The sequence below is a fragment of the Oncorhynchus nerka genome, linkage group LG15, assembly GCF_034236695.1.
Source record: "Oncorhynchus nerka isolate Pitt River linkage group LG15, Oner_Uvic_2.0, whole genome shotgun sequence".
Taxonomy (NCBI): Eukaryota; Metazoa; Chordata; class Actinopteri; order Salmoniformes; family Salmonidae; genus Oncorhynchus; species Oncorhynchus nerka.
The window spans coordinates 95,201,655-95,224,723 of record NC_088410.1 but is presented as its reverse complement, the minus strand read 5'-3'; the positions used below and the strand labels follow the sequence as shown (position 1 = coordinate 95,224,723).

The 23,069-nt window shown below is 46.3% G+C and overlaps 1 protein-coding gene across 1 annotated transcript in view; it reads right to left on the bottom strand.

The window, feature by feature from the left end:
- nckap1l (NCK associated protein 1 like) overlaps positions 1–23,069 on the bottom strand; it is a 60,276-nt gene that overhangs the window by 26,043 nt on the left and 11,164 nt on the right. Inside the window, exons 6-19 of the mRNA XM_065002071.1 lie at positions 22,929–23,019; positions 21,348–21,485; positions 19,188–19,236; positions 18,926–19,082; positions 17,446–17,502; positions 17,105–17,201; positions 16,527–16,636; positions 15,414–15,546; positions 14,986–15,067; positions 13,040–13,098; positions 11,807–11,952; positions 7,448–7,580; positions 6,579–6,698; positions 5,167–5,306 (exon numbers count right to left, since the gene is read on the bottom strand). Of these exons, the coding sequence (XP_064858143.1) occupies positions 5,167–5,306; positions 6,579–6,698; positions 7,448–7,580; positions 11,807–11,952; positions 13,040–13,098; positions 14,986–15,067; positions 15,414–15,546; positions 16,527–16,636; positions 17,105–17,201; positions 17,446–17,502; positions 18,926–19,082; positions 19,188–19,236; positions 21,348–21,485; positions 22,929–23,019 (1,512 nt within the window). The remainder of the gene's footprint in view (positions 1–5,166; positions 5,307–6,578; positions 6,699–7,447; positions 7,581–11,806; positions 11,953–13,039; positions 13,099–14,985; positions 15,068–15,413; positions 15,547–16,526; positions 16,637–17,104; positions 17,202–17,445; positions 17,503–18,925; positions 19,083–19,187; positions 19,237–21,347; positions 21,486–22,928; positions 23,020–23,069) is intronic.

The window sequence follows — 23,069 nt, the reverse complement described above, 5'->3', positions numbered from 1 at the left end:
AACCATGTGACCATTAACATCTACTAACCATGTGTATGTGACCATTAACACCTGCTAACCATGTGACCATTAACATCTACTAACCATGTGACCATTAACACCTGCTAACCATGTGACCATTAACACCTGATAACCATGTGACCATTAACACCTGCTAACCATGTGACCATTAACACCTGCTAACCATGTGACCATTAACACCTGCTAACCATGTGACCATTAACACCTGCTAACCATGTGACCATTAACACCTGCTAACCATGTGACCATTAACACCTGATAACCATGTGACCATTAACACCTGCTAACCATGTGACCATTAACACCTGCTAACCATGTGACCATTAACACCTGCTAACCATGTGACCATTAACACCTGCTAACCATGTGACCATTAACACCTGCTAACCATGTGACCATTAACATCTACTAACCATGTGTATGTGACAAATACATTTGATTTGATTTGTTACCCCATGTTATTGTTTCTTATTGTCTATTGTCTGGTCCTAATCCAGGCACTTGTCATCTCCCGTCTGGATTACTGCAACTCGCTGTTGGCTGGGCTCCCTGCCTGTGCCATTAAACCCCTACAACTCATCCAGAACGCCGCTGCCCGTCTGGTGTTCAACCTTCCCAAGTTCTCTCACGTCACCCCGCTCCTCCGCTCTCTCCACTGGCTTCCAGTTGAAGCTCGCATCCGCTACAAGACCATGGTGCTTGCCTACGGAGCTGTGAGGGGAACGGCACCTCAGTACCTCCAGGCTCTGATCAGGCCCTACACCCAAACAAGGGCACTGCGTTCATCCACCTCTGGCCTGCTCGCCTCCCTACCACTGAGGAAGTACAGTTCCCGCTCAGCCCAGTCAAAACTGTTCGCTGCTCTGGCCCCCCAATGGTGGAACAAACTCCCTCACGACGCCAGGACAGCGGAGTCAATCACCACCTTCCGGAGACACCTGAAACCCCACCTCTTTAAGGAATACCTAGGATAGGATAAAGTAATCCTTCTCACCCCCCTCCCCCCCCCCTTAAAAGACCTAGATGCACTATTGTAAAGTGGCTGTTCCACTGGATGTCATAAGGTGAAAGCACCAATGTGTAAGTCGCTCTGGATAAGAGCGTCTGCTAAATGACTTAAATGTAAATGTATGTCTATTATTTTCTCTCTGTATTGTTGGGAAGTCAGCATTTCACCGTTAGTCTACACCTGTTGTTTATGAAGCATTTCACCGTTAGTCTACACCTGTTGTTTATGAAGCATTTCACCGTTAGTCTACACCTGTTGTTTATGAAGTATTTCACTGTTAGTCTACACCTGTTGTTTATGAAGCATTTCACCGTTAGTCTACACCTGTTGTTTATGAAGCATTTCACCGTTAGTCTACACCTGTTGTTTATGAAGCATTTCACCGTTAGTCTACACCTGTTGTTTATGAAGCATTTCACCGTTAGTCTACACCTGTTGTTTATGAAGCATTTCACCGTTAGTCTACACCTGTTGTTTATGAAGCATTTCACCGTTAGTCTACACCTGTTGTTTATGAAGCATTTCACCGTTAGTCTACACCTGTTGTTTATGAAGCATTTCACCGTTAGTCTACACCTGTTGTTTATGAAGCATTTCACCGTTAGTCTACACCTGTTGTTTATGAAGCATTTCACCGTTAGTCTACACCTGTTGTTTATGAAGCATTTCACTGTTAGTCTACACCTGTTGTTTATGAAGCATTTCACCGTTAGTCTACACCTGTTGTTTATGAAGCATTTCACTGTTAGTCTACACCTGTTGTTTATGAAGCATTTCACTGTTAGTCTACACCTGTTGTTTATGAAGCATTTCACTGTTAGTCTACACCTGTTGTTTATGAAGCATTTCACTGTTAGTCTACACCTGTTGTTTATGAAGCATTTCACTGTTAGTCTACACCTGTTGTTTATGAAGCATTTCACTGTTAGTCTACACCTGTTGTTTATGAAGCATTTCACTGTTAGTCTACACCTGTTGTTTATGAAGCATTTCACTGTTAGTCTACACCTGTTGTTTATGAAGCATTTCACTGTTAGTCTACACCTGTTGTTTATGAAGCATTTCACTGTTAGTCTACACCTGTTGTTTATGAAGCATTTCACTGTTAGTCTACACCTGTTGTTTATGAAGCATTTCACTGTTAGTCTACACCTGTTGTTTATGAAGCATTTCACTGTTAGTCTACACCTGTTGTTTATGAAGCATTTCACTGTTAGTCTACACCTGTTGTTTATGAAGCATTTCACTGTTAGTCTACACCTGTTGTTTATGAAGCATTTCACTGTTAGTCTACTGTTGTTTATGAAGCATTTCACTGTTAGTCTACACCTGTTGTTTATGAAGCATTTCACTGTTAGTCTACACCTGTTGTTTATGAAGCATTTCACTGTTAGTCTACACCTGTTGTTTATGAAGCATTTCACTGTTAGTCTACACCTCAAGGTTCTGTTTTAGGACCACTATTGTTTTCACTATATATTTTACCTCTTGGGGATGTTATTCGAAAACATAATGTAAACTTTCACTGCTATGCGGATGACACACAGCTGTACATTTCAATGAAACATGGTGAAGCCCCAAAATTGCCCTCGCTAGAAGCATGTGTTTCAGACATAAGGAAGTGGATGGCTGCAAACTTTCTACTATTAAACTCGGACAAAACAGAGATGCTTGTTCTAGGTCCCAAGAAACAAAGAGATCTTCTGTTGAATCTGACAATTAATCTTAATGGTTGTACAGTCGTCTCAAATAAAACTGTGAAGGACCTCGGCGTTACTCTGGACCCTGATCTCTCTTTTGAAGAACATATCAAGACCATTTCGAGGACAGCTTTTTTCCATCTACGTAACATTGCAAAAATCAGAAACTTTCTGTCCAAAAATGATGCAGAAAAATTAATCCATGCTTTTGTCACTTCTAGGTTAGACTACTGCAATGCTCTATTTTCCGGCTACCCGGATAAAGCACTAAATAAACTTCAGTTAGTGCTGAATACGGCTGCTAGAATCCTGACTAGAACCAAAAAATTTGATCATATTACTCCAGTGCTAGCCTCTCTACACTGGCTTCCTGTCAAAGCAAGGGCTGATTTCAAGGTTTTACTGCTAACCTACAAAGCATTACATGGGCTTGCTCCTACCTATCTCTCTGATTTGGTCCTGCCGTACATACCTACACGTACGCTACGGTCACAAGACGCAGGCCTCCTAATTGTCCCTAGAATTTCTAAGCAAACAGCTGGAGGCAGGGCTTTCTCCTATAGAGCTCCATTTTTATGGAACGGTCTGCCTACCCATGTCAGAGACGCAAACTCGGTCTCAACCTTTAAGTCTTTACTGAAGACTCATCTCTTCAGTGGGTCATATGATTGAGTGTAGTCTGGCCCAGGAGTGGGAAGGTGAACGGAAAGGCTCTGGAGCAACGAACCGCCCTTGCTGTCTCTGCCTGGCCGATTCCCCTCTTTCCACTGGGATTCTCTGCCTCTACCCTGTTACGGGGCTGAGTCACTGGCTTACCGGGGCTCTCTCATGCCGTCCCTGGGGGGTGCGTCACCTGGGTGGGTTGATTCACTGTTGTGGTCGGCCTGTCTGGGTTGGCGCCCCCTTGGGTTGTGCTGTGGCGGAGATCTTTGTGGGCTATACTCGGCCTTGTCTCAGGATGGTAAGTTGGTGGTTGAAGATATCCCTCTAGTGGTGTGGGGGCTGTGCTTTGGCAAAGTGGGTGGGGTTATATCGTTCCTGTTTGGCCCTGTCCGGGGGTGTCCTCGGATGGGGCCACAGTGTCTCCTGACCCCTCCTGTCTCAGCCTCCAGTATTTATGCTGCATTAGTTTATGTGTCGGGGGGCTAGGGTCAGTTTGTTATATCTGGAGTACTTCTCCTGTCCTATTCGGTGTCCTGTGTGAATCTAAGTGTGCGTTCTCTAATTCTCTCCTTCTCTCTTTCTTTCTCTCTCTCGGAGGACCTGAGCCCTAGGACCATGCCCCAGGACTACCTGACATGATGACTCCTTGCTGTCCCCAGTCCACCTGGCCATGCTGCTGCTCCAGTTTCAACTGGCCTGGGCCCTAGGACCATGTCCCAGGACTACCTGACATGATGACTCCTTGCTGTCCCCAGTCCACCTGGCCATGCTGCTGCTCCAGTTTCAACTGTTCTGCCTTACTATTATTCAACCATGCTGGTCATTTATGAACATTTGAACATCTTGGCCACGTTCTGTTATAATCTCCACCCGGCACAGCCAGAAGAGGACTGGCCACCCCACATATGCTCTCTCTAATTCTCTCTTTCTTTCTCTCTCTCGGAGGACCTGAGCCCTAGGACCGTGCCCCAGGACTACCTGACATGATGACTCCTTGCTGTCCCCAGTCCACCTGACTGTGCTGCTGCTCCAGTTTCAACTGTTCTGCCTTATTATTATTCGACCATGCTGGTCATTTATGAACATTTGAACATCTTGGTCATGTTCTGTTATAATCTCTACCCGGCACAGCCAGAAGAGGACTGGCCACCCCACATAGCCTGGTTCCTCTCTAGGTTTCTTCCTAGGTTTTGGCCTTTCTAGGGAGTTTTTCCTAGCCACCGTGCTTTTACACCTGCATTGTTTGCTGTTTGGGGTTTTAGGCTGGGTTTCTGTACAGCACTTTGAGATATCAGCTGATGTACGAAGGGCTATATAAATAAATAAATTTGATTTGATTTGTTTATGAAGCATTTCACTGTTAGTCTACACCTGTTGTTTATGAAGCATTTCACTGTTAGTCTACACCTGTTGTTTATGAAGCATTTCACTGTTAGTCTACACCTGTTGTTTATGAAGTATTTCACTGTTAGTCTACACCTGTTGTTTATGAAGCATTTCACTGTTAGTCTACACCTGTTGTTTATGAAGTATTTCACTGTTAGTCTACACCTGTTGTTTATGAAGTATTTCACTGTTAGTCTACACCTGTTGTTTATGAAGCATTTCACTGTTAGTCTACACCTGTTGTTTATGAAGCATTTCACTGTTAGTCTACACCTGTTGTTTATGAAGCATTTCACTGTTAGTCTACACCTGTTGTTTATGAAGCACAGTGAAAATAACATTTAGATTTGAATGGAGGAACAGGGAGGAAGGGTATAGAGCACTGACTTGGTGACGATGGCACGATCCTTCCTCTGACTCTCTGTTCCAGGTTTCTCTTTCTGCACGTCTCCTTTTTTCGGCGTCTGTTTCTTCTGCTTCTTATTGCGAGCTGCACTTATGGTCTGGCCACAGTGTTTGGGCAACAGCTAATAGGAAACATGATCAAGAGGACCACAGTGAATACACATTTTCCATTAAAGCGTATTCTACATTGCATTGTGACTTTACCTTCGTCTGCTATACTTCAGCACGTCAGGAGTCTAAATTAAAATAAACTCACAATGTTTTCCACCAGAGAGAAAAACAACACTTTGTCATAACATCATTTCACCTTCCTCAGAGTCATCCTTGGTCTCCAGTCGCCCAACTGGCTACATTAAAGCTACATTAAAGCTACATTAAAGCTACATTAAAGCTACAACCTGGGATTTGTTTTTGTCAATGGCTAAATATCTAGAATTGAAATGACCATTGAACAGTCTCCCAGATCCATTTTGTTTAGTATCTTTATATGGCGTCTGTAGTGACTACAGGAGTGTTATAAATATCATTTAAAAATACTGTCGATTGACTGCATCAGTCTTATAGTTAATTAGTTGTGCACTTCCCCCAGATTCCTGGTCATCGAGGTTGCATATCTCACACACACACACACCTGGTCATCGAGGTTGCATATCTCACACACACACACACACACACACACCTGGTCATCGAGGTTGCATATCTCACACACACACACACACACACACCTGGTCATCGAGGTTGCATATCTCACACACACACACACACACACACACACCTGGTCATTGAGGTTGCATATCTCGAACACACACACAAACACACACACACACACCTGGTCATCGAGGTTGCATATCTCACACACACACACACACACACACCTGGTCATCGAGGTTGCATATCTCACACACACACACACACACACACACACACACCTGGTCATCGAGGTTGCATATCTCACACACACACACCTGGTCATAGAGGTTGCATATCTCGAACACACACACACACCTGGTCATCGAGGTTGCATATCTCACACACACACACACACACACACACACACACACACACCTGGTCATCGAAGTTGCATATCTCACACACACACACACACACACCTGGTCATCGAGGTTGCATATCTCACACACACACACACACACACACACACACACACACACACCTGGTCATCGAGGTTGCATATCTCACACACACACACCTGGTCATAGAGGTTGCATATCTCGACACACACACACACACACACACACACACACACACACCTGGTCATTGAGGTTGCATATCTCGAACACACACACACACCTGGTCATTGAGGTTGCATATCTCGAACACACACACACACCTGGTCATTGAGGTTGCATATCTCGAACACACACACACACACACACCTGGTCATTGAGGTTGCACTGTTCGCTACAGATCTCTAAGATGACAGAGCTGGTCTGTTTGGCAATCTCCTCCAGGAAGGTCACACACAGACGCAGACTCCTCTTCTCAACAGCCTCCGTCTAGACACAGACAAGACATGACACGACGCAGACAAGGCAAGATACAAGACACAGTGAGACAGGACAAGGAAATAGAGTTGTTCCTTAGAGTTATACCAACACTAAATCACTGAAACTCAGAGAGAGTTTGTATTTGTGTTTCTCTGGTTGATGGAGATGTTTTACTCACTGGTTAAATTATTAGGGCCAGGAGTTTCCTGACCATACCTGGAAACACTGGGTCAAACTACACAGAACAGGGTCATGGGAAAACTCCTGGCCCTAATTCTGAAAAACATCAATATCAACCTTGATATTTTTCAGAATTAGGGCCAGGAGTTTTTCTATGAACCTGTTCTGGGTAGTTATAACTATATATATATATGCAATAAAATGCAAATGAATTACTTAAAAATCATACGATGTGATTTCCTGGATTTTTGTATTAGATTCCGTCTCTCACAGTTGAAGTGTACCTATGATAAAAATGACAGACCTCTACATGCTTTGTAAGTGGGAAAGCCATTAAAAACAGCAGTGTATCAAATACTTGTTCTCCCCACTGTATGTATGTATGTATGTATGTATGTATGTATGTATGTATGTATGTATGTATGTATGTATGTATGTATTTATGGAATAGTACAGCTGAATTGAAATAACCTTGATATTTAAATATACCATAAGTGGAATATATATATTCTACTTATGCTTTAACCTATTCCAGTAGTATATAGTAGATTTAGTTCCGATAGTGTCTGGGTACTGACCTCTTCTGGACAGAGCGGATGGACAGTCTGGTTGAAGTGGGAGCAGACCAGAGGGAAAGACATGAGGTAGCGCTGCATAGAAACCTCCTCGCTGCTCTGAGAGAACATCTTCTCAAACACCCGCGGGTAGAAGCTGGGTTACGAACACAGTCATATTTCATTAGGAGTGAAGGGTTAACACACACACACACACATCATGTGGTCTACGAAGGGAACAAGGTGCCATTTTGGATGCAACAATGGTATTACATATATCAGTTCCAGCTTTCATTGGCCCAGAAGTTGTTTTAGGGGCGGAGCTAGACCAACGTGTTGGTTTAAGACATACATTTTTCCACTGAAGTCATCAATGATAAGAGTTGTTCTGTTCTTTTAATACATGTGTCCCTAGAACAGGGTTCCCCAAAAGGCTGCCCTCGGGTGGTATGTATGTATGTATGTATGTATGTATGTATGTATGTATGTATGTATGTATGTATGTATGTATATCTCAGTACCAGTCAAAAGTACTACATGATTCCATATGTGTTATTTCATAGTTTTGATGTCTTCACTATTATTAGAAAATAGTAGAAAATAGTAAAAATAAAGAAAAGGCCTTGAATGAGTAGGTGTGTCCAAACTTATGACTGGTACTGTACACACACACACTACATGACCAAAAGTATATGGACACCGGCTTGTCAAACATCTCATTCCAAAATCACAGGTTGGTCTATACTTTCCACCAATAATAATAATTCCACTCTTCTGGGAAGGCTTTCCACTAGATGTTGGAACATTGCTGCTATAACAGCCTCCAATCTTCTGGGAAGGCTTTCCACTAGATGTTGGAACATTGCTGCTATAACAGCCTCCATTCTTCTGGGAAGGCTTTCCACTAGATGTTGGGACATTGCTGCTATAACAGCCTCCATTCTTCTGGAAAGGCTTTCCACTAGATGTTGGAACATTGCTGCTATAACAGCCTCCATTCTTCTGGGAAGGCTTTCCACTAGATGTTGGAACATTGCTGCTATAACAGCCTCCATTCTTCTGGGAAGGCTTTCCACTAGATGTTGGAACATTGCTGCTATAACAGCCTCCAATCTTCTGGAAAGGCTTTCCACTAGATGTTGGAACATTGCTGCTATAACAGCCTCCATTCTTCTGGGAAGGCTTTCCACTAGATGTTGGAACATTGCTGCTATAACAGCCTCCATTCTTCTGGGAAGGCTTTCCACTAGATGTTGGAACATTGCTGCTATAACAGCCTCCAATCTTCTGGGAAGGCTTTCCACTAGATGTTGGAACATTGCTGCTATAACAGCCTCCATTCCTCTGGGAAGGCTTTCCACTAGATGTTGGAACATTGCTGCTATAACAGCCTCCATTCTTCTGGGAAGGCTTTCCGCTAGATGTAGGAACATTGCTGCTATAACAGCCTCCGCTCTTCTGGGAAGGCTTTCCACTAGATGTTGGAACATTGCTGCTATAACAGCCTCCATTCTTCTGGGAAGGCTTTCCACTAGATGTTGGAACATTGCTGCTATAACAGCCTCCATTCCTCTGGGAAGGCTTTCCACTAGATGTTGGAACATTGCTGCTATAACAGCCTCCACTCTTCTGAAAAGGCTTTCCACTAGATGTTGGAACATTGCTGCTATAACAGCCTCCAATCTTCTGGGAATGCTTTCCACTAGATGTTGGAACATTGCTGCTATAACAACCTCCACTCTTCTGGGAAGGCTTTTCCACTAGATGTTGGAACATTGCTGCGGGGACTTGCTTCCATTCAGCCAGTGAGGTTGGGAACTGATGTTGGGCGATTAGGCATGGCTCTCAGTCGGTGTTCCAATTCATCCCAAAGGTGTTCGATGGGGTTGAGGTCAGGGGTCCGTGCAGGCCAGTCAAGTCCACACCGATCTTGACAAACCATTTCTGTATGGACCTCGCTTTTGTCATGTTGAAACAGGAAAGCATTAAGATTTCTCCTCCAACTAACTTTACAGTTGGCACTATGCATCCTGGCATCCGATAAACCCAGACTCATCTGTCGCACTGCAAGATGGTGCAGTGTCATTCATCACTCCAGAGAAAGGTTTTCCACAGCTCCAGAGTCCAATGGAGGGGAGCTTTAAACCACTCTAGCCGATGCTTGGCTTTGCGCAGGGTGATCTTAGTCCATGGAAACCCATTTCATGAAGCTCTCGGCAAACAGTTCTTGTGCTGACGTTGCTCCCAGAGGCGGTTTGGAAGGCGGTGGTGAGTGTTGCAACTGAGGACAGACCATTTTTACCGCCTTCGCGCTTCAGCACTAGACGGTCCAGTTCTGTGAGCTTGCGTGGCCTACCACTTCGCAGCTGACCTCTTATTGATCCTAAACATTTCCACTTCACAATAACAGCACTTACAGTTGACCGGGGCAGCTCTAGCAGGACAGAAATTTGACAAACTGACTTTTTGAAAAGGTGGCATCCTATGATGGTGCCACGTTGAAAGTCACTGAGCTCTTCAGTAAGGCCGTTCTACTGCCAGAGTTTGAATACCGGAGATTGCATGTCTGTGTGCTCAATTTTATACACCTGTCAGTAACAGGCTGGGCTGAAATAGCCGCATCCTCCAATTTGAAGGGGTGTCCACATACTTTTGTGAATGAATATATATATATATGTGTATATATATATATATATATATATATATATAGAGAAATGGTATATATAACATTTATGTTCTTGGACATTGAAGACTGTAAAATCCCCAGGTAATGAGCTCAAAGTGATTTTAATTTAGGAAATCTAGTCCCAAGTATTTTCATGCATAAACAGAGAGGCATGTGTTAACGTATCCCAATGTAATCGGCCCACAGCTGAATGTAAATTGGGGACCCCTGCCATAGACCCTATTGGGGACCCGTGCCATAGACCCTATTGGGGACCCCTGCCATAGACCCTATTGGAGACCCCTGCCATAGACCCTATTGGAGACCCCTGCCATAGACCCTATTGGAGACCCCTGCCATAGACCCTATTGGGGACCCCTGCCATAGACCCTATGCACATTATGTACAGTAGTGGGGGTAGGGTCTAGTGGAGGTAGGGACTATATGGACTATGGTTTAGTGGGGGTAGGGACTAGCTGGGGTAGTGACTAGCGGGGTTAGGGATGAGCTGGGGTAGTGACTAGCAGGGTAGCAACTATATGGACTAGGGTTTAGTGGGGGTAGAAACTATTGGGGTAGGGACTAGCTGGGGTAACAACTAGCGGGGGTAGCGACTATATGGACTAAGGTTCAGTGAGAGTAGAAACTATTGGGGGTAGGGACTAGCTGGGGTAGCAACTAGCGGGGGTAGCGACTATATGGACTAGGTTTCAGTGAGGGTAGAAAGTGTTGGGGGTAGAGACTATATGGTCTAGGGTTCAGTGAGGGTAGAAACTGTTGGGGGTAGGGTCTAGCTGGGGTAGCGACTAGCGGGGGTAGCGACTATATGGACTAGGTTTCAGTGAGGGTAGAAACTGTTGGGGGTAGGGACTATATGGACTAGGGTTCAGTGAGGGTAGAAACTGTTGGGGGTAGGGACTAGCTGGGGTAGCGACTAGCGGGGGTAGTGACTATATGGACCAAGGTTTAGTGGGGGAAGAAACTATTGGGGGTAGGGACTAGCTGGGGTAGAGACTATATGGACTAGGGTTCAGTGAGGGTAGAAACTATTGGGGGTAGGGACTAGCTGGGGTAGCGACTAGCGGGGGTAGTGACTATATGGACCAAGGTTTAGTGGGGAAGAAACTATTGGGGGTAGGGACTAGCTGGGGTAGAGACTATATGGACTAGGGTTCAGTGAGGGTAGAAACTATTGGGGGTAGGGACTAGCTGGGGTAGCGACTAGCGGGGGTAGCGACTATATGGACGGGTTCAGTGAGGGTAGACACTATTGGGGGTAGGGACTAGAGGGACTTGTGGTGGTAGGGTTTAGTGGGGGTAGGGACTAGATGGACTTGTGGTAGTAGGGTTTAGTGGGGGTAGGGACTAGATGGACTTGTGGTGGTAGGGTTTAGTGGGGGTAGGGACTAGATGGACTTGTGGTGGTAGGGTTTAGTGGGGGTAGGGACTAGAGGGGGTAGGGACTACAGGGGGTAAGAACTACAGGGGGTAGCGCCTAGTGGGGGTAGCGACTAGAGGGGGTAGCGACTAGAGGGGGTAGCGACTAGAGGGGGTAGCGGTATTCAAACTCTCTCAGTGGGAAACCTTTTTTTTCCACCAGAATTTCCCCACTACAATTCCCCCATGACGCCACAAGGGGTCGCATCCCTTAGACTAATAATACCACTGGAGTAGAGGATGGGTTTTTTTCTATGGGGCCCATGGGGGAGCAGACTGACCAGAGAATGGAGAGATCTGAGGTTTCGTGAAGCATCTCCTGCACGTTGTCCAACATCTTGGTGTGGAATTGGGTCATGTTCATCACTTTAGCCAGGTCTGGGTATTCCTTGAGGGAGAGTGGGGCCTTGGACACACTGGTGTAGGCCTGTAACATGAGACAGCACAGACATCTTGATACACTGGAACAGTGTAGGCTTATAACATGGAACAGTGCAGGCTTATAACATGGAACAGTGTAGGCTTATAACATGGAACAGTGCAGGCTTATAACATGGAACAGTGTGTTCACAGTGCAGGCTTATAACATGGAACAGTGCAGGCTTATAACATGGAACAGTGCAGGCTTATAACATGGAACAGTGCAGGCTTATAACATGGAACAGTGTAGGCTTATAACATGGAACAGTGTAGGCTTATAACATGGAACAGTGTGTTCACAGTGCAGGCTTATAACATGGAACAGTGTAGGCTTATAACATGGAACAGTGTAGGCTTATAACATGGAACAGTGCAGGCTTATAACATGGAACAGTGTAGGCTTATAACATGGAACAGTGTGTTCACAGTGCAGGCTTATAACATGGAACAGTGCAGGCTTATAACATGGAACAGTGCAGGCTTATAACATGGAACAGTGTAGGCTTATAACATGGAACAGTGCAGGCTTATAACATGACACAGTGTGTCTACAGTGTAGGCTTATAACATGGAACAGTGCAGGCTTATAACATGGAACAGTGTAGGCTTATAACATGGAACAGTGTGTTCACAGTGTAGGCTTATAACATGGAACAGTGTAGGCTTATAACATGGAACAGTGTAGGCTTATAACATGGAACAGTGTAGGCTTATAACATGGAACAGTGCAGGCTTATAACATGGAACAGTGCAGGCTTATAACATGGAACAGTGTAGGCTTATAACATGGAACAGTGTAGGCTTATAACATGGAACAGTGCAGGCTTATAACATGGAACAGTGCAGGCTTATAACATGGAACAGTGTAGGCTTATAACATGGAACAGTGTAGGCTTATAACATGGAACAGTGCAGGCTTATAACATGGAACAGTGTAGGCTTATAACATGGAACAGTGTAGGCTTATAACATGGAACAGTGTAGGCTTATAACATGGAACAGTGCAGGCTTATAACATGGAACAGTGCAGGCTTATAACATGGAACAGTGTGTGGTAGATGTCAAGTATTTCTAGGGTAAGTGAAGTACCATACCTGTAATCTTAACCAGTCCAGTCTCAGAGCCCTGAAGTCAAACTCCTCTCCGTTTTCCACTGTTGAGGGACATTTTATCTTTATTTAACTTGGCAAGTCAGTTAAGAACAAATTCTTATTCACAATGACGGCCTAGGAACAGTGGGTTAACTGCCTTGTTCAGGGGCAGAACGACAGCCTAGGAACAGTGGGTTAACTGCCTTGTTCAGGGGCAGAATGACGGCCTAGGAACAGTGGGTTAACTGCCTTGTTCAGGGGCAGAACGACAGCCTAGGAACAGTGGGTTAACTGCCTTGTTCAGGGGCAGAATGACGGCCTAGGAACAGTGGGTTAACTGCCTTGTTCAGGGGCAGAACGACAGCCTAGGAACAGTGGGTTAACTGCCTTGTTCAGGGGCAGAACGACAGCCTAGGAACAGTGGGTTAACTGCCTTGTTCAGGGGCAGAACGACAGCCTAGGAACAGTGGGTTAACTGCCTTGTTCAGGGGCAGAACGACAGCCTAGGAACAGTGGGTTAACTGCCTTGTTCAGGGGCAGAACGACAGCCTAGGAACAGTGGGTTAACTCCCTTGTTCAGGGGCAGAACGACAGCCTAGGAACAGTGGGTTAACTGCCTTGTTCAGGGGCAGAACGACAGCCTAGGAACAGTGGGTTAACTGCCTTGTTCAGGGGCAGAACGACAGCCTAGGAACAGTGGGTTAACTGCCTTGTTCAGGGGCAGAATGACGGCCTAGGAACAGTGGGTTAACTGCCTTGTTCAGGGGCAGAACGACAGCCTAGGAACAGTGGGTTAACTGCCTTGTTCAGGGGCAGAACGACAGCCTAGGAACAGTGGGTTAACTGCCTTGTTCAGGGGCAGAACGACAGCCTAGGAACAGTGGGTTAACTGCCTTGTTCAGGGCAGAACGACAGCCTAGGAACAGTGGGTTAACTGCCTTGTTCAGGGGCAGAACGACAGCCTAGGAACAGTGGGTTAACTGCCTTGTTCAGGGGCAGAACGACAGCCTAGGAACAGTGGGTTAACTGCCTTGTTCAGGGGCAGAACGACAGCCTCAGGAACAGTGGGTTAACTGCCTTGTTCAGGGGCAGAACGACAGCCTAGGAACAGTGGGTTAACTGCCTTGTTCAGGGGCAGAACGACAGCCTAGGAACAGTGGGTTAACTGCCTTGTTCAGGGGCAGAACGACAGCCTAGGAACAGTGGGTTAACTGCCTTGTTCAGGGGCAGAACGACAGCCTAGGAACAGTGGGTTAACTGCCTTGTTCAGGGGCAGAACGACAGCCTAGGAACAGTGGGTTAACTGCCTTGTTCAGGGGCAGAACGACAGCCTAGGAACAGTGGGTTAACTGCCTTGTTCAGGGGCAGAACGACAGCCTAGGAACAGTGGGTTAACTGCCTTGTTCAGGGGCAGAACGACAGCCTAGGAACAGTGGGTTAACTGCCTTGTTCAGGGGCAGAACGACAGCCTAGGAACAGTGGGTTAACTGCCTTGTTCAGGGCCTTGTTCAGAACGACAGCCTAGGAACAGTGGGTTAACTGCCTTGTTCAGGGGCAGATACGACAGCCTAGGAACAGTGGGTTAACTCCCTTGTTCAGGGGCAGAACGACAGCCTAGGAACAGTGGGTTAACTGCCTTGTTCAGGGGCAGAACGACAGCCTAGGAACAGTGGGTTAACTGCCTTGTTCAGGGGCAGAACGACAGCCTAGGAACAGTGGGTTAACTGCCTTGTTCAGGGGCAGAACGACAGCCTAGGAACAGTGGGTTAACTGCCTTGTTCAGGGGCAGAACGACAGCCTAGGAACAGTGGGTTAACTGCCTTGTTCAGGGGCAGAACGACAGCCTAGGAACAGTGGGTTAACTCCCTTGTTCAGGGGCAGAACGACAGATTGTTACAGATTGTAGGACCTTGCATTAGATATCTAGATTTCAGATACATTTTGTTTACCTTGCTTGATAGTCAGTGCAGACAGGGTTGAGACAAATGATGTCATCAGGACTGATTCCTCTTCTGGACAGACATACATATTCTACAGGACAGAATAGTCAAAACAGTAATGGAAGCAACGTCCTCTGGGATAAATGCTTTCTTAGACTAAAAAAAAACATATACAGTATGATGATAAGTCACAATTATTATTTCGGTCCGCTCTGAAATAATAAAAGGCCCAAGAGTAGATCCTTGAGGCATACCACATTGTATTGTGTCTCTATTCAATTCAAGTTTCAAACAGTAAGCCCCCCCTACCCACCCCACCCCCCGCAGCGTGCCCGGGAGGTAATGGCATCCTGGTCTTTGGAGGAGATTAGGGAAAGAACATCCTGGACTTGAGATGACATAATGGCAGGAGACAAGAGCCCCCCGTACCCCAGTACCTGCATGGTGTCGTTGAGGAGCAGGGCATCAAACTGGGCCAGGTACTGGACATGGTAGCGTTGTACCACACGGCTGTACTTAGTCATCAGGGTCCTCAACCTCTCCATGTAGAACAGGAGTTCAGCCATCTGCCTGCAACACACACATATAAACTAGTGACTACTGTATCAACAGTAAAACTATACAGTACATAAACTAGTGACTACTGTATCAACAGTACGACTTTCCTGTGCTTTAACAGCCAGATACAGTAGCTGTTGTATAAGCTTCTTCTCCATTGTTTAGCTGTGTGACTTGAATGCTAATGTTAGGTGCAACTTGCAAAACTTTAATGTACAGGAGAGCCACTTGAAACAAACATATTCTTCATGCATTCTGCTCAGCATGCTAATATGGTACTGTATATATTTATGGCTGATATTGGAGATTGATAGAAAGTGGCATGGCAGGAGGGTCTGCTGTGGTTAGGGGGTCTGCTGTGGTTAGGGGGTCTGCTGTGGTGATTGGGTCTGCTGTGGTGATTGGGTCTGCTGTGGTTAGGGGGTCTGCTGTGGTTAGAGGGTCTGCTGTGGTGATTGGGTCTGCTGTGGTGAGAGGGTCTGCTGTGGTTAGGGGGTCTGCTGTGGTTAGGGGGTCTGCTGTGGTTAGAGGGTCTGCTGTGGTGATTGGGTCTGCTGTGGTGAGAGGGTCTGCTGTGGTTAGAGGGTCTGCTGTGGTGATTGGGTCTGCTGTGGTTAGGGGGTCTGCTGTGGTGAGAGGGTCTGCTGTGGTGAGAGGGTCTGCTATGGTTAGAGGTTCTGCTATGGTGAGAGGGTCTGCTGTGGTGAGAGGGTCTACTGGGGTTAGAGGGTCTGCTGTGGTGATTGGGTCTGCTGTGGTGAGAGGGTCTGCTGTGGTGAGAGGGTCTGCTGTGGTGAGAGGGTCTGCTGTGGTGAGAGGGTCTGCTGTGGTTAGAGGGTCTGCTGTGGTTAGGGGGTCTGCTGTGGTGATTGGGTCTGCTGTGGTGAGAGGGTCTGCTGTGGTGAGAGGGTCTGCTGTGGTGAGAGGGTCTGCTGGGGTGAGAGGGTCTGCTGGGGTGAGAGGGTCTGCTGTGTGTCTAACTTCAAACGTACGAGTCTACGTAGTCCTCTGGAGTCTTGGTCTTGGGAATATTCTCTGAATATCTGACGAGCCACAGGACTTCGTCACGGGAAAACGACAGAGCCATGAAGACAAACAACACCTTAGGAATCGATTGACATTAAGAGAAAAAAAAGAAAAATATTTATCAAAAGACACATCACTGTTTGACCATATTCATGTACTGAACATGGAGAGCTCTGAAATAAAAACACATAGTGGTTTGTCTGTTTAGTATTGTATATGAGAGGTCAATGCCAGTAATGTAATGTAATACATCTCTGATGATAATGTCCAAACATACAGGGAAGCTGAACATGCAATAGATTGGCACTATTAGCCAGATGAACTACATTTTTTATGTTACCTGTATTTAACCAGGCAAGTCAGTTAATTAAGAACAAATTCTTATTTTCAATAAAGACCTAGGAACAGTGGGTTAACTGCCTGTTCAGGGGCAGAACGACAGATTTGTACTTTGTCAGCTCGGGTGTTTGAACTTGCAACCTTCCGGTTACTCGTCCAACGCTCTACCCACTAGGCTACACTGCCGCCCCAAGAGGTTATGTACCTTGGGTCCCAGAAGTCCAGGTTCATCCTCCAGGACTTTGACCAGCTCCTTCAAGGCGTTCCTCAGGAAACCTCTCCTCTCTCTGTGCATGGCTCCACTGACATACATAAGACAACACACATAGTTATCTATATTCTTGACTTTAACTGTTAAACATTTGGTGGCCATGGTTGCTGGTTCAAATCCGTCTCGAAGGATCATGAAAAAGAGTGCTACTTGCTGTTGACGTTAAATGGGAGACCATTCAACCAATTGGTGGCGCTATCTGAAGCAGGTCCATCATTTCAGGCTCAGTTTGAGTTTTAAAAATAAATGGTTTTATACACAAGCAGATAACTCACCTGTTGACTATAACATGCTCGCGACATTCTTTGATATCGGCGATGCGCTTACTGTACCTGTCACAACGAAACGAGGAAGAGCTATCAGTAAGATTATAGTTCAGTACGGTACACGTTAACAGACAGGGCCTCTCCCAACAGCATCTTAGCGCCACCATCATAATTCAATTAAAACCTTTGTAGGAGCATTATTAAATATGCTAAAATATGCTAACCAGCAATGGTTTTTTGTTGTCTACAAGAGCATTTGGGAACCAGGGTATGGAACATTGGAAACCAGGGCTCAGGACATTGGGAAACAGGGTCCAGAACATTGGGAAACAGGGCCCAGAACATTGGGAAACAGGGCCCAGAACATTGGGAACCAGGGCCCAGAACATTGGGAAACATGGCCCAGAACATTGGGAAACAGTGCCCAGAACATTGGGAAACAGGGCCCGGAACATTGGGAAACAGGGTCCGGAACATTGGGAAACAGGGCCCGGAACATTGGGAAACAGGGCCCGGAACATTGGGAAACAGGGCCCGGAACATTGGGAACTAGGGTATGGAACATTGGTAACCAGGGCTCAGAACATTGGGAACCAGGGTCCAGAACATTGGGAACCAGGATCCAGAACATTGGGAACTAGAATCAGCTTGACACCCAGTCCAATCACTCTGAGGACAGAGTGTAAAGGTCATAATAATGAACCAGGGCCCAGAACATTGGGAACCAGAATCAGCTTGACACCCAGTCCAATCACTCTGAGGACAGAGTATAAATGTCATAATAATGAACCAGGGCCCAGAACATTGGGAACCAGAATCAGCTTGACACCCAGTCCAATCACTCTGAGGACAGAGTGTAAAGGTCATAATAATGAACCAGGGCCCAGAACATTGGGAACCAGAATCAGCTTGACACCCAGTCCAATCACTCTGAGGACAGAGTATAAATGTCATAATAATGAACCAGGGCCCAGAACATTGGGAACTAGAATCAGCTTGACACCCAGTCCAATCACTCTGAGGACAGAGTGTAAAGGTCATAATAATGAACCAGGGCCCAGAACATTGGGAACTAGAATCAGCTTGACACCCAGTCCAATCACTCTGAGGACAGAGTATAAATGTCATAATAATGAACCAGGGCCCAGAACATTGGGAACCAGAATCAGCTTGACACCCAGTCCAATCACTCTGAGGACAGAGTGTAAAGGTCATAATAATGAACCAGGGCCCAGAACATTGGGAACTAGAATCAGCTTGACACCCAGTCCAATCACTCTGAGGACAGAGTATAAAGGTCATAATAATGAACCAGGGCCCAGAACATTGGGAACTAGAATCAGCTTGACACCCAGTCCAATCACTCTGAGGACAGAGTGTAAATGTCATAATAATGAACCAGGGCCCAGAACATTGGGAACTAGAATCAGCTTGACACCCAGTCCAATCACTCTGAGGACAGAGTGTAAAGGTCATAATAATGTCGTACCCTTTCAGGCCATCGAAGTAGTCCTCTGTGATCTTGTGGATGTTGATTGTCTCATCCCTGATGATGGTGAGATAAAGGCCGCTGCGGAGGGCCATCTTCCACAGCTCCTGAGATGACTGGTTGGTGTTCAGACTGCTATGACATAGCAGGTAACCCACTGGAGGAGAGGAGAGATCAACGTGAATAGAGTGCAACCACTGAAGTCTTTTTGTCTTTCAGAAGGTAGCCTAGACTGAGTCTGAAGATAATAACTAGCACTCACGAAGGATCCATCGCTCCATCACCTCTAAGGACAAGTACTCACAGGCCATCTGTGGGGAAACACAAGTTAGTCATTTAATTAGTTAATAATAAGTCATCAATAGTCGTCTCTGATTATTTTACAGATGTCCTGTGAATTACTGTATAAAACAAGACATGCTGACGTTCACATATGGCTGCTACAGGTTCACACGCTAACTTCTCCGAAAGGGATTTATATCCAGACACAATACTCAATACCAAATATAGTGCCATGATATTAGCTATACACTGTGTGCTTGTACAGTGGTCTCTGTTTCTTGGCTGAAGTTTTGAATCCCACATGAAGAGAACCACGGGGCACAGAGACTAACACAGAACACTATGGTACAAAGACGCCAGTGGCTGCCTTTGAAGTCAGCAGACAGGGACATTCTAGGGAGGGGGAAGAGAGGAAGAGAGGAGAGAAGAGGGGGAAGAGAGGAGGAGAGGACAGAAGAGGAAAATAAAATAGAAAAAGTGAAGAGATGATAAGAAAACAGAAGATAAGAGATGAAGAGAAAAGAAAACAGAATGGAGTTGAAAAGGGGAAAGGACAAAAGTCTCACAGTGTCACAGCAGGCAGGGTCCAAAGGAGAGGAGAAGAGAAGAGAGAGGAGGGGAGAGAAGAGAAAAAGAGGGAGAGAGAGAAGAGGGGGAGAGGAGAGGAGAGGAGAGAAGAGAAGAGAGAAGAGAAAAAGAGGGAGAGAGAGAAGAGAAAAAGAGGGAGAGAGAGAAGAGAAAAAGAGGGAGAGAGAGAAGACAAAAGAGGGAGGGAGAGAAGAGAAAAGAGGGAGGGAGAGAAGAGGGAAGAGAGAGAGGAGAGAAGAGAAGAGAGAAGAGAAAAAGAGGGAGAGAGAGAAGAGAAAAAGAGGGAGGGAGAGAAGAGAAAAAGAGGGAGGGAGAGAGAGAAAAGAGGAGAGAGAGAAGAGAAAAGAGGGAGGGAGAGAAGAGAAAAAGAGGGAGGGAGAGAAGAGAAAAAGAGGGAGGGAGAGAAGAGAAAAAGAGGGAGGGAGAGAAGAGAAAAAGAGGGAGGGAGAGAAGAGAAAAGAGGGAGAGGAGAGAAGAGGGGGAGAGGAGAGGAGAGAAGAGAAGAGAGAAGAGAAGAGGGGGAGATGAGAGGAGATGATGAGAGAGAGAAGAGGAGAGGAGATGAGGAGAGAGAGAAGAGGAGAGGGGATGGGGAGAGAAGAGAAGATGGGGAGAGAGAAGAGAAGAAGAGGGGGAGAGAGGAGAGGAGAGAAGAGGGGGAGAGAGAAGAGAAGAGGGGGAGAGAGAAGAGAAGAAGAGGGGGAGAGAGAAGAGAAGAAGAGGGGAGAGAGGAAAGGATTAGAAGAGGGGAGAGAGAAGAGAAGAAGAGGGGGAGAGAGGAGAGGAGAGAAGAGGGGGAAAAAGGTGAGAGGGGAGGAGAGAAGAGGGGGAGAGAGAAGAGGAGAGAAGAGGGGGAGAGAGAAGAGGAGAGAAGAGGGGAGAGAGAAGAGGAGAGAAGAGGGGGAGAGAGAAAGGAGAGAAGAGGGGGAGAGAGAAGAGGGGGAGAGAGGAGAGGAGAGAAGAGTGGGAAAGGTGAGAGAGGGGAGGAGAGAAGAGGGGGAGAGAGAAGAGGAGAGAAGAGGGGAGAGAGAAGAGGAGAGGAGAGAAGAGGAGAGAAGAGGGGGAAAGGTGAGAGGGGAGGAGAGAATAGGGGGAAAGGTGAGAGGGGAGGAGAGAAGAGGGGGAGAGAGAAGAGGAGAGAAGAGGGGAGGGAGAAGAGAGAGAAGAGGGGGAGAGAGAAGAGGAGAGAAGAGGGGGAGAGAGAAGAGGAGAGAAGAGGGGAGAGAGAAGAGGAGAGGAGAGAAGAAGGGGAGAGAGAAGAGGAGAAGAGGGGGAGAGGGGAGAGGAGAGAAGAGGGGGAGAGAGAAGAGGAGAGGAGAGGGAGAGAGAGGAGAGGAGAGAAGAGGGGGAAAGGTGAGAGGGGAGGAGAAAAGAGGAGAGAAGAGGGGGAGAGAGAAGAGGAGAGATGAGGGTGAGAGAGAAGAGGAGAGATGGGGGAGAGAGAAGAGGAGAGATGAGGGGGAGATAGAAGAGGAGAGAAGAGGGGGAGAGAGAAGAGGAGAGGAGAGAAGAGGAGAGAAGAGAAGAAGAGGGAGAGAGAGGGCAGTCTCACGGTGTCGCAGCAGGCAGGGTCCAGCATGGAGGCAGGTGCGCTGAGGAGACTGAGGAGCTGAGCGCTGCGCCACTGTTCTGCAGGAAGGTTCCTCCTGGGGTACAACATCTGTAGGGACAGGAGGGCCTCCGTCACACCCTGGGAAGAGAGGGGGAAGGAGGGAGAGCTCCGTGATAGAGTTATAAAGCCGAATAGCAGTCAAAATCATGACCACCATTGGTTTTCAGGAATAATGACCCACTCTAACATTTACATGCGTTTTCAATATACAGTTAACATTACCCTAGAGAATATACAATCGTGAATATACCCTAGTGCAGTGGTCACCACCCGGTTGATCTTCAAGCCAACAGTAAAGGCTGTGTTATAAAGGCTTAAGTTCCTTTTATTGTGTTGCGCTGTTGGTGGTAAATGCGCTTTATTCAGAAGCCCTGTGCATCGGGTAAACACAGTGTTGCCATTGTGAACCATTTCAATTTGTCTGAGAAGACAAACTCCGCCTACCTGATGAAACTCCGCCTACCTGGTGAACTATCTTTGGCTAAATCGAGTTTGCCTACTGCGCTGGCCAATCGGATAGCTCAAATCACCGTGCCTACTGCGCTGGCCAATCGGATAGCTCAAATCACCGTGTCTACTGCGCTGGCCAATCGGATAGCTCAAATCACCGTGCCTACTGCACTGGCCAATCGGATAGCTCAAATCACCGTGCCTACAGAACTTCCCCGACCCCGGCCACAGCGGTGTTTGATACTAGCCTACGTAAGATTTTATAACGTTTTAAAACCCGACCACAGAGAGACTGTCAAATGATACAGCAAAGCGTTATTGTAAAAAATAATAATAATAATAATTCAACACTGTCTTTAGTCAACATTATTACAAACCATAAAACGTGCTTCTCTCTACTTCCAGTCCCACTGCAGCTGTAATGAATGAGTAGCCAAGTGTATTGTCAGCCCCGCGTGTTTAAATATTACTGGCAGCTCCTCGTGTCTATTTTAATATCGAGGAGTATTTCACTTTCTCTGGTCAAAGGAACAACATGAATTGTGCACGAGGCAGATTCTGTGCGACTTGAGTTTCCCCATCAGGTGGAAGACCGTGTCCCCCTCTCTCTGGTCAGTCTCACCAGAGGAAATGAAGGAGAGAGCAGGGACGGTGAGAGGCGGATCCTCTGCTGTTTTCTCCCTCCCTGCGCTAAGACTAATGCTGTGTTCAAAACAACTGAGAACTCAGAAATCTAGGACTTCCGATTTCAGTGCGTTGAAATCTAGGACTTCCGATTTCAGTGCGTTGAAATCTATGACTTCCGATTTCAGTGCGTTGAAATCTATGACTTCCGATTTCAGTGCGTTGAAATCTATGACTTCCGATTTCAGTGCGTTGAAATCTAGGACTTCCGATTTCAGTGCGTTGAAATCTATGACTTCCGATTTCAGTGCGTTTAAGACAACATTTAAAAGTACATTTTTTTTTAAACGAGATCCGACTGGGATTATTTTTTTTTGAACGGTCATTCAACTCGGAATCTCTGAAGTCTTTGTGAATTGAATATGTGAATAAGCAATTGACAATTACCTTAGTGTGAGGGCCGAATTCCTCAGTCAATTTCTTAATGGGCTGTTCATACTCCATAAACATCTGAGCCAGGCGTGGGTACGCAGGGTCACTGGAGGATCAATCAAACAAACAATCAATCATGACTTCGTCAAATCAACC